The sequence below is a fragment of the Xiphophorus hellerii genome, chromosome 12, assembly GCF_003331165.1.
Source record: "Xiphophorus hellerii strain 12219 chromosome 12, Xiphophorus_hellerii-4.1, whole genome shotgun sequence".
Classification (NCBI taxonomy): domain Eukaryota; kingdom Metazoa; phylum Chordata; class Actinopteri; order Cyprinodontiformes; family Poeciliidae; genus Xiphophorus; species Xiphophorus hellerii.
The window spans coordinates 7,804,861-7,816,465 of NC_045683.1; the positions used below are offsets into that span (position 1 = coordinate 7,804,861).

The window sequence follows — 11,605 nt, forward strand, 5'->3', positions numbered from 1 at the left end:
TGTTTTGATGTTTTAAACAACTCTGATTTATGCATTCCTACTACACTTCCCAGGATGCAATGGGTAGTTCCTCTGAGTAGAGCACAAAAAAAGGCTCAAGATGCCACCACTTCAAAACACAGAAGACATTTTGAAAGTTTAATACAATAAAATTAAAATAAAAGATGTATAAAGGGAGTCCTGCTAATGTTTGAAGAAACGTTAACCTGCAGTGACTGGTTGAACCAGCAGGTGGCACAGGAGAGCTGAAATCTCTGAAATGTGACTGAAAAAATGTCCGCTCCTGGATTATTCCAATAAATTAAAGTATTTCTTGATGAAAGATTACTTTTATATCCTGTCTCACTCATCATCTGTGCAGAATCTGATATGAAATAGTTCTTATGCTACAAAAACCCACATTCACAAAGCAAAATTTTCCACTAAAAATGTATGAACAAGTTTGAACATAAGACAATAAAATGCTGGCAGATTGTTTGAAACTACTTTTAACCAAATACTATTTTACTCTTATTTGAATAATTTCTTCAATATTTACTTTTTACCAGAGTAAAATATGTGGGTACCTTACCCACCTCTGGGTGTAAATCAGTGGTGATTCTAAAGAAATTATACTAAATAAATGTCTTTTTTAAATATTCAGTGGTAGATATTTTTTAAACCTTCACAATTTTATTTTAACAATGAATTAAAATAATATTCTGCACTTTTAGCTGCTCTATGGAGATAGGATCACACTTTCCATCTGCTGGGTCAGGATCTGAATCTCTGGAGACACAAGAGATGTGTTTGGTTCACATTATTAAATGATGAAATATTGCTCTGTTTGTGTTTAATTCTTTGTTTTCTCCATAAACAAACACTGTCTGCAATGGGCAATTTTAGGTGGCAGCCTTGTTAATTAGCCTTGTTAATTACTCTTATTGCTCTTTTTTGAAGTTTGATTAGTGACAGTTGTGCTATTTTGTAGTTAATTACCCAAACCTCTCTGGAGTCAATTAAATAAGGTAAAACTAAAGAACAACACAGAATGTTAGGCTGTTTCTGTCTCTGTGAACAGAAAGGTGTTTGGTACTGAAACTATGATAGACTCACTTCATGAACTGTGAACTGAAATATTAAAACCCTGACTCATAATGTCCACTTTTCATGTTTGTCGATAGATGGACAAACATTCATATTTAAAGAAAAAGGCCAACAGCCGCATAACGTTCAGATAAAAATAAGGGTAATGCAATTTCTAAGTATGATTTTCTAAGTATGATTAATTTCTAAGTATGATTTTCAAATAAAGTTCAGATTAAGGACTCATTTTCACGAGTCATTTACCTGACCTTCTACCTTGATAATAAACTGTTTTTAGTAAAATGTTCTTCAAATGACTGGAAATGCATAGTTTTGAGTAGATTTTATTTAAATTTCCGGGACAGCAGACCACACTAGGACTGTGTCGCTCCACAGCTGCTTGTGTCTCATTAATGTTAGCAGATGTTGGCAGGCATGATGTAGTCTAGAGATTCTGTTTCAAACTGAGTTTATACACCTCTGGAAAAAATTAAAAGTTTCTCTGATTTTGCTCTTTATAAGTATATGTTTGAGTAAAATGAACATTGTTCTTTTATTCTATGAATTACTGACAACATGACTCTTAATTTTGTTTGTGAATGTATGTAAATAAGCAGTTAGATTTAGAAAACCGCACCAACAAATATCTTCTCATGGGTCTTAGACCTGCTGGGGGCTAAGCACCCCTAAAGGTCAGATCCTAGAATCGCCCCTGAATGAGCTGCATGTCAACATTATCCTGTACCTGTTGGAAAAGATGGGGGAAACTTCTGGGTCTGAGTGATGCAGAAAGACTCCGTCATCCTCTGGACTTCCCGGCTTGTTATGCAGGGAACTGAGGGACAGCGTCACGTCTCTGTCCCAGCTGTCCTTCGGCGGCGTAACGGCTCCGGCTTCCACCAACAAGCCAGAAACGGCAAGTGAACCGAGGAGAGGAGCTTGGAACCGAAGCACAACAGACACAGAGAAAACAATCTGTTATGTTCTGCTATTGCATGAAAAGGACAGAAGGGGGAGCTCTGAATATGATGTGACAAAATACGCTGTATGTGGTAGAGAAAGAGGAGAAGGAGAACGGACGAGAGTAAAGAGAGGACAAAACCTGAACTACGTCTGATGCTGCTGATTTTCCACTATTTCTATATAGCAACACCACAACACAATCCAACATTAAAAACCTTTATTAAATGTATTTTTAATGCAAAATGTAGAGTGGAACCAGTACTTGGCAGAAGGAGACCAGTGTCGGGATGATCTCAGCCACTATGCGGTAAATCCAGCTGCGTTTCCTGACGCATGGCAGACTTAGAAGCTGAGAGACGGTTGGTCTTTCATTTGGTTCGTCCTCAGGACTAACTGAAGCTCAGCAGACAGGCCTGGAAACAGGCAGAAAAAACCCCTCCTTATTTTATCTGGATAGATTCATTACTGGAAGACGAAGGACGGATGTTATCGCTGATCTCTGGGCTTTTAAAAAATACATTTATACATTCATATGTGGCACCAAGAATTATTTAACTATTCAAAGACACCCCAACAATTTTCTATTTTATTACCTTTGCTTTGATTGCTTACGCTATGTGGTGCTGGCTCACATTCACCAGTATTTGGTACAATACCAATTTATACCAAAAGATGGCAGTAGTGGCGCATGGGAGAGAGACTGACTTCCGAGCTTTATGCAGAAGAAGCTGATTTAAAGCGCGTAACGTAGCACGTAAGACTGATGAGTCAGCAGCACAGTGAAGCCACTACTAAAGAATATGTTTTCTGTTTTCACAGGTGGGTTATTTTTTATTTAGTTTTTCTAATTTTTATAATTTCAGTACCGTGCTTTGTTGACATCAATTCTATTTTGAGATATTTCTGTATATTAGAAGTGAATGTTTACTGCCGCTAGCCTAAATGCTAACTACCGTTAGTGCGACCGTTAATTTCTTGGGGCCAAAAGCTAGCAACAGTTAGCATCTCAGTTGAAGAAGTTAGGCTGTTATACGTTATTTTCCCCGTGATATTGGATTAGAGGACAGTTACAAAGTATCTTGTATCATAGATGTATAACACAGGTCCATTATATGTATAAAATTGAAGATTTATTTATGTTAGTAAAGTAATATATGTTCTCAATTGTCTATCTATGGTGGTTAACAAGTCACTTTGTGTATAATATACTGTACAAACAACAACTGCGTAATTATTAAATTGCTAATCTTAATCTTTGCTCATACATATGATTAAAGCATTTAGATATAATGTCTGTTTTTCTTTTAGTAATTTAAAAAACATTTAAATAAATACAAAGAGAAATCCAAATATCAATAAACTGACTCATATATTCAGCAAGCGATTGATTTGACATAAGAGACTAGGAAAACATCAATTAGATACTAAAGTTTTGTTGTAAAAAGGGTTCAAAGGGTTCTTTGTCAAACTGCATTGATTTCTCCTCCTCTCAAACAGAGTCACTCTGTCAACAGATTTCCTGCTTCCCTCCCAGCCAGAGACAGTTTGTCAGCGAATCCAGTGCTGACTCACCTTCATTGCACAAACTCATGACGTGTAGAGCAGAGATCAGGGTGGACTCATTTCTCTGAAAGTGAAACTTAAACCGTCTCTGAGAGGAAAAATGGCGCAGAAAGGAGTCCAGCTGGACCGAGAGAATTTCTCCTGTTCAGTTTGTCTGGATATACTGAAAGATCCGGTGATGATTCCCTGCGGACACAGCTACTGCCTGAAGTGTATCAAAAACGTCTGGGATGAAAAGAACAAGAAAGGCGTCTACAGCTGTCCTCAGTGCAGGCAGACCTTCACACCAAGGCCTGTCCTGGTGAAAAACATCATGTTGGCAGGATTAACTGAGCAGCTGACTGGACTCGGAGCTTCTCTTACTGAACAGAGTTATGCTGGACCTGAAGATGTGGCCTGTGATATTTGTACTGGGAGGAAACTAAAAGCTATAAAGTCGTGTTTGATGTGTTTGGTGTCTTATTGTGAGAAACACCTGCAGCCTCATTACGACGTGGCTCAGTTAAAGAAGCACCAGCTGGTGCAGCCCTCCAAGCAGCTCCATGACAACATCTGCTCCCATCACGATGAGGTGATGAAGATGTTCTGCCGCACCGACCAGCAGACCATCTGTTACGTCTGCATGGTGGATGAACATAAAGGTCACGACGTGGTTTCGGCTGCAGCAGAGAGGAAGGAGAAGCAGAAAGATCTGGAGGTGAAGAGAGGAGAAATCCAGCAGACAATTCAAGATGGAGAGAGAGACATGAAGCTGCTTCAGCAGGAAGTGGACACCATTAACGACTGTGCTAATAAAGCAGTGGAGAACAATGACGGTATCTTCTCTGAGGTGATGCGTCTCATTCAGAAAAAAAGCTGTGAGGTGAAGCAGCAGATCAGATCCCAGCAGGAATCTGAGGTGAGTCGAGTCAGAGATCTTCAGGAGAAGCTGGAGCAGGAGATCTCTGAGCTGAAGAGGAAAGATGCTGAGCTGGAGCAGCTCTCACATACAGAGGATCGCATCCAGTTTCTGCAGAAATACCCCTCCCTGTCTGCTTTTAGTGAGACCAAACACTCATCCAGCATCGATGTTCGTCCTCCTAGGTATTTTGAAGATGTGACAGCAGCCTTGTCAAAGCTGAGAGATGAACTGCAGGACATCCTGAAGGAGAAATGGACAAACATCTCATTGAAAGTCACTGAGGTGGATTTTCCACTGTCAGAACCAAGAACCAGAGATGACTTCCTACAATATTCACAGGAAATCACCTTGGATCCAAACACAGCTCAGATGAACCTCCTACTGTCTGAGGGGAACAGGAAGGTGACCCTTGTGAAACAAAGTCAGTTCTATCCCGATCACCCAGAGCGGTTGTCAGTTAAGTTCCAGATCCTGAGTAAACAGAGTTTGTCTCAGCGATGTTACTGGGAGGTGCAGTGGGGAGGACAAGGAGGACGAGGAAGTTATGTGGCAGTCGCATACAAGGATGTCTATAAAACAGACAGTGTGTTTGGACAAAATGACAAATCCTGGTCTTTATTTTGTTGCCCAAACAATCATCAATTTTGGTACAACAGCATCCGAACTTCCATCCCTGGTTCTGAGTTCTCCAGAGTTGGAGTTTACCTGGACCAACCAGCTGGTACTCTGTCGTTCTACAACGTCTCAGAGAACATGACTCTTATCCACAGAGTCCAGACCAGCTTCACTCAGCCGCTCTACGCTGGAATACAACTCTGGTTCAGCATAGGAGACACAGCCGAGATCTGTAAACTGAAATAATTATAACTGTATAAGAAATTAATTTAATGAAGTTCATTGTTTTGTTTTTTATTATTATTATAATTTTTTTTTTGCTCTTCCTTAGATTGATTTTTCTTTAAATATCTGCTCATAAAGGTTAAAATTTCTGTCTCTTGAGGTTTTGTGGATCAGACACCAGTCAGCAACTGGTTACAAGGTAGCAACAAATTCCCTTCAGGTTCCTGAAGTTTAAAATACTTTTAATGAGATCCCAGAGAAAGAGCTGGAGGGAATTTTCCCAGCCAAAAGGGGTATAGTGTAGCACTTTGCTGCCCATCCCCCACCTGTTGCTGCTCACTTTGACCAGCTGGACTGCTACAGTAGTCACTCAAAGACAAATTTGGTTGTTTAGGAAATATTTTTCTGGTTGTGAAAAATTGTGTGGAAACTAAAGCTAGCAAGCTGAGTAACATCTTGCAGAATGGTTAGTGTTTGATTTTTGGTTTATTTTAGTCCCAGTGTTAATCTAGAAACAGCAGAACTTTAAAAAATAAAGTACTAAGTTCTGCATTTTTCTACATTCTTCTTAGAAAAAGATTTACAAAATAACATTGAGTTTCCATGACATAAAAAAGTTAGTTATTAGAAGTTAATAACAAAGTTTGTGTAAATAACTGTTTAGAGATTTGCAGCAAATTTAAAGATTCAATCCAATCGACTGTCCTGTTTCTACTTTCTCGTCCTGGAGGAATGAAACTGCAGTGACAGGATGCTATCTCCTGGGATTCCTTGGATAAAACGCTTTTTACAAATTTGAATAATAAACTGATCTTTTGTTCATTGTTTAATAAGAAGGTTTGAACTGTAATCCATGCAGTTGACTCTGAATTTGTCTTTGTGAAATCGATCGAAATGACTGTATATTATATGTATAAACTGGAAGTGACCCTACATGACATTTGTTGTCAATTATATAAATAAACTAACTTGAAACTGAATATCTCTATGAATATTGATTCAAATGCTGCTGTTTTTCATCAGTCATACTGTATATTTGTGTTTGGTCTTCTGAGAACCTTTAAGCTGGAGACATAAACAATAATATATATAAGTTATCTGTTGTCCAGGAAATAACCATGATGTATGTATCAAAATTTAAATGTGTAATACTGCTTTAATTATTCCCCTTGATACAAATACATTATTCTGTATATTTTGTCAGGCAGCACCTCTAATAGACATTAGTACAGCATAATCAACCACTGTAAGATTATATTTATTTTTTAAATTAACGCCCAACTCTTACAGCCTCCCCAAAATAAGAAAATAAATCCATTATAGAAATTAACCTACATTTACATTTTGGCCTAAATAAACTGTTTTTAATCAAGTTTCGTGTATTTCAACACTCCTGTTAAAACAGGTTGGTAGGTTTTTAAACACAAATTAACCAGCAGATGCAATATTGATTAACTTACGCCAGTAGGTAGTACTGAAGTGAGTATTTTTAGATGTGTATGAAATTTCATAGCCTGGATGTGTGTTTACATGGTTGCTCAATCACAGGATGGGCAATCATACAAACACACACACACACACATACTGATACCTAAAGGCAATTACGAACGATCAGTCAACCTAATATTGATGTTTCTAGACTGTAGGAAGAAGCTGGAGTATCTGGAGAGAATCCACGAACACATGGGAGGAATATGCAAACTTTGTGCAGAAAGATCCGAGGCTGGGATTTGAGTCCAGGAACATCTTGTTACAAGGTGAAACCACAAACTATTGATCCACAGTGCAGATGAATAAATGTAAAATTAAAAGTAAATACAAGAGGTATATTTAAGTTTGACTGTAACAGTACACCTTTTTTTTTTGCTGCCATTTTTATTTGATAGTTCATAGCTGAAGAGTTTGACTCAGAAATTAAGTTGGTTGAATAACAGATATACTGCTTTTTGTTGGGTAGATATAGTTTAAAAAAGGTTTATGTTAATTAAAGCAACAACTGTTGCTTCTTTAATTTCCCCACAAAGGCTGTTTGTGGTTGCATTGCTGCCATTTGCTGGATCAAACTTTCGACAAGAAGCAACTGTTCCAACATAAACGTGAACCAGCTTCTGATCAAGCTTGATCCATCTTCCTTCCCAAGATTACTTCCACTTAAAAACATGCTACTATAGGATAGTATTATTTCTTGATTGTTTCATTTGATTTAAACATTTTAAATCTAAATAATCTCACTGAAACACAGGGTATTATTTTCCTGACTGTCCTGTTTTAAAGGAGGGCTATTATGTTCTTCCATTTGGGTCTCAACTGCATCTAAAATCAGCCCAAGCACTTAAAAACAATAATCTCGTTTTTTGGCAATAAGTTAATGTTTTTTGGTAAGCTGTTTCATAAACCTCATTTCACAGGGACCGCACCGTTACCTAGCAATCCGAGCAAAGCCCAGCCTGTTACCTAGCAACCCCAGAGGAGCTCCAACACGTTCGGTCAGCTGGTTAGTAGCTGTATGCGCTGTGCAATGGCTGCTGGAAAAGACAAGTGTTTTGTAGTTGACTTAGCATCCAGAAATATCTGCTTTTCAAAAATGTACAGCTGTGTAATTGCACATCTGTTTGTGAAGTTTATTTGTATTAAAAGTGACAAGAGACACTAAAACAGCTCGTTCTGGAAGGAGCTGAAAATAGTCAGAACTGAACAGATTAAAATCTCATCATCTAAGAATGATTTTGTGCAAAAATTGTAATGAACATGTCTTGTATTGACTAGACGTATCCTAACCTGTTGAAGGAAGCACCTTTTAACAAACAGACATGTATTTGCAAGAGTTATGTGATGAGAAATAATGTAAAACAATAAAGATTAAAAAAATACTATTACAAGTAAAATATTAATACTTTCAAGGATTTATTATAAAATTACTCACAGAAATCAATAAGAATAATAGTGCTTTGTAACTTAACTAAGTTTCTTTGCATAAATTCACTTTGTGCCTCTCAGGTAAGACTGATGAAGAGGTTTGTTTTTATTTTATTTTTTTAAAGTTCATAACTATATACTTTATTGCTTCTTTGATTTGAAAACAAACTAGGAGGAGAAACTGACAAAAGTAGTTTATTCTGTTCTTAACACAACAAGAGAAACCAAACGAAATATAGGAAATTCCAATAAGTCTTTGTCTATACACCACTTTTTAAAGTCTGTTTCTCCTTCGCCGTTGCTGCTGCTGCTGGGAACATTAACAGGAGCACCACCTCCTGATGGGGGCCTCCTCCACCTCATGGCTGGTGGTGGGGCTCCCATTGGGTTCAGAGCCAGGGGCCCCATACGTGCTCTGCTCCATCCTCTTCATCACCAGGTTCAGCAGGGTGAGCACAGCGGCGTCCACATTCACTCCCGACACAGCACTCGTCTCAAAGTAGGGGATGCTGAAGGGAACAGGAACATTTCACAAAACTACAAGATGCAGCATCTTCAAAACACTTCATGAGATCTAGACAAATATTTTTATCTTTACATTTTATTTTGCTTAAATGTCTTTAAAAGGATATCTCATCCAAACGTTGAAACGGAGGTTAAATCATTGATTTAGCCAACAGTTGCTAAATTTAATAAAATTGGGATAGGAAGAAAATCCTATCAACAGATAAAAGGCCAATCTTCCTCACTGATAAAGACTGATCAGTTTCCACTCACCCGTATCTGTCAGCCATCTCTCTGGCCAGTTTGGCGTTAACGTTCCTCGTGTCTCTGATGTCTGCCTTAGTGCCCACCAGCACCACATCTGGGTTATCGCAGTACGCATTGGCCTGAAGCTGACCTGCATAAACACCAGGGAAACTGCTTCAATCAACCTGAAACTGCGAATCAACCAGGCTTAGGAATCAACAGGAGGGAAACGAGAAGACACAACATACTCATCCAGTTCCTGACGTTAACAAAACTTTGCTGATTGGTCAAGTCGAACATCAACAGGAAGCCCATTGCATCTCGGAAGAAAGCAGTTGTGAGGCTGCGAAACCTTGGAGTGAAGGATATTTAACCCTGCTAGCAAAGAGTATCTTCTTAACACAATCAATGTCAAAAATGTCAAACTTACCTCTCCTGACCCGCTGTGTCCCAGAGCTGGAGGTGGACTCTGAAGTTCCTCTCACTCGTCCCATCAGCACCGGTCCCCGTGTAAACCTGAACCAACCAGAACTCCATCGTCATTTGCTTGGAAAACCAGGACAACTTTGTTTTAATCAGGATGAAAAAAAAGTCATCAGGGGTGTTCCTCCAGGCTCTAACTTTGAGCCACTTTCATTCATTATCTTTATTCTCCACTTTGGTCAGATTATATAATTCCAATATGCCTTATGCTGATGACACCAAATTTTACATTTCTTTCACCAAATTACCAACGTCCCTTAGAGTCAACAACAAACCCCAACATGTTTAACATTGGTTCACTCCAAAGAGATGTGGTTTAGTCAGCCATGTTCAATGTTGAAAATACTTTTTTGATCCCAAAGGGAAATTAAATATTATTGTTACTCATTTAATTAAAGAGTTGTAGATGGTAATGGTTGTGGGCAGGAGAAGCCTCTGACTGGAGATACTGTTTTTCTGACGGTCAAACTCTTGTTTCATTTTAGATGTAATATGTTACAGCATCTAAAAAGACAGCAACATGGGAAATTTTGATGTAGAACATCAATTTTACATATGATGTAGAAATTCTAGGCACATATTACATACAGTTGAAATCAGATATTTACATAAACTGAATAAAAACACAAATCAAACCAAACTTTTTTGGTTTTAGCATAGTTAGAATTACCAAAAAGATTTATCTTGGCATGTTTTTGTTCCATATTGAACTTGTTTATATAATGGAAGGACTTTAGCTAGTTTTATCTTCCCCAGCACTCACCACTCTCTTTTCCCTGAAGTCAATTCCCACCGTGGTCGTGAACTTCCTGTTGAACTTGCTGTCCGTGTACCTGTAGAGGAAGGTGGTCTTTCCCACGCCCGAGTCGCCGAGCGCCAGGAGCTTGATCAGATAGTCATAGTCCCAGTCCACCATCGTGCTGCTTGGTTGAACCTGTGAACGACCCTCTGCGGATTTTCATGGGAGTTCAGAAACATTAGAGCGATTTTCAGTAAATCCTGACAGGGTGAGTTAAATTCTTCCATCAAAGCTACTGTTTTCCTTCTGCATGACCACCAGAGAGGCTTAACAGCACATAATAACTCCCTGATCACAGAAGGACAAGCACATGACTGGGGCTGGATTCCACATGAGCAGTCAAATGCCTCTCTGGAGTTTTCCTTGAATTCGCTCAGCAAAATAAGAATCCTTTCATTGACTTAGAGAGTTATGCCACTGAGGTCATCGTTATGAGATGTGGCACTGACTGGGAGCAGCCTGGCCGTCAAAAACTGAGTGGATTCCATTTAAAAATAATAAACAGTCAATAACTATTTCTAAAGTAGGTGCCGTAACAGTTTAAGGTGATTGAAAATTCAACCAAACAGTAGTAAGTAGTATTTCTGTGAAACTGACAAATTATTAAAAGAATGAAGCAGATTTAGTTTCTTAAAATTCTCAGCATCATTGAATGTGACAGGAATCTTACCAATCTATCTGCTGGAAGCACAGGCATCCATTCAGAAGCCGTTCACCACTTTATGAAATAAAACTATTAGCTGTCATGAAGCGAAGGCACATTGCAGACCCTGAACCTTTTTCCTCGCCTCACATGTGATTCGGGGAGGAGTTTCCAGCCTCTGAGATCCAGGCGGAGCCGTGCTTACAGCCTGTGTTTACTGCTTTTTCTCGTGAAGGAAAGGAGGGTGGAGGGGAAGAAAAGTCAGAAAATTCGACTAATAATGTGCCGCCTTGGATTTTAGTAAAAATAAACATCCCAGAGAGGAATGTGGCCCACTTCTACAGACTGAGTAATCCTGCTTCTCTTAATATTTTACAAAAACAACAAAACAAATTTAAAGCTGACCTAAAATTCTTTCTATGGTCTATAGAAAACATTATAGAATTAATTACATTTTTACACAAAATCGTTCTTAGTTAATTTTAGTCTGGTCAGTTCTGCCTATCTTGAGCTTTCAGAATAAGATGTTTTAGAGCCTCTTGTCACTTGAAATCCAAATAAGCTGCTGCTGGCCACGCCTCCCAACTCAATGTTTACACTCACCTGAAAATGGCTGCAAATAGACGCACAATTACACAACCGTATATCATTGAAAAGCAGAAGTAGAGCCTCCTGCACAACC

At 38.6% G+C, this 11,605-nt stretch overlaps 2 protein-coding genes across 2 annotated transcripts; one reads left to right on the forward strand and one right to left on the reverse strand.

Annotated features, from left to right (window-relative positions):
* Positions 1–2,473: 2,473 nt before the first annotated feature.
* Positions 2,474–6,312, forward strand: LOC116729789 (tripartite motif-containing protein 16-like). The gene has a single exon (XM_032578572.1). It carries the CDS (start codon positions 3,692–3,694, stop codon positions 5,351–5,353), a length of 1,662 nt encoding a protein of 553 aa, XP_032434463.1. The 5' UTR covers positions 2,474–3,691; the 3' UTR covers positions 5,354–6,312.
* Positions 6,313–8,425: 2,113 nt separating this feature from the next.
* LOC116730059 (ras-related protein Rab-27B) lies at positions 8,426–11,200 on the reverse strand. Its single transcript, XM_032579035.1, has 6 exons — positions 10,951–11,200; positions 10,245–10,429; positions 9,429–9,514; positions 9,247–9,350; positions 9,026–9,149; positions 8,426–8,757 (listed from the first exon to the last, which is right to left on the reverse strand). The coding sequence occupies exons 2-6, from the start codon at positions 10,395–10,397 to the stop codon at positions 8,568–8,570; spliced, it is 657 nt and encodes a 218-aa protein (XP_032434926.1). The 5' UTR covers positions 10,398–10,429; positions 10,951–11,200; the 3' UTR covers positions 8,426–8,567.
* Positions 11,201–11,605: the final 405 nt, after the last annotated feature.

Bases quoted from the DNA above. Each gene is read 5' to 3' on its own strand.
- LOC116730059 (XM_032579035.1), bottom strand. From the start codon at position 10,397: ATGGTGGACTGGGACTATGACTATCTGATCAAGCTCCTGGCGCTCGGC. The intron at 9,150-9,246 runs GTATGTTGTGTC...GTGTTTATGCAG, and splicing joins TAACGTCAGGAACTGGATGA to GTCAGCTTCAGGCCAATGCG. The intron at 8,758-9,025 runs GTGAGTGGAAAC...TGTTCCCTTCAG, and splicing joins GAGATGGCTGACAGATACGG to CATCCCCTACTTTGAGACGA.
- LOC116729789 (XM_032578572.1), top strand. From the start codon at position 3,692: ATGGCGCAGAAAGGAGTCCAGCTGGACCGAGAGAATTTCTCCTGTTCA.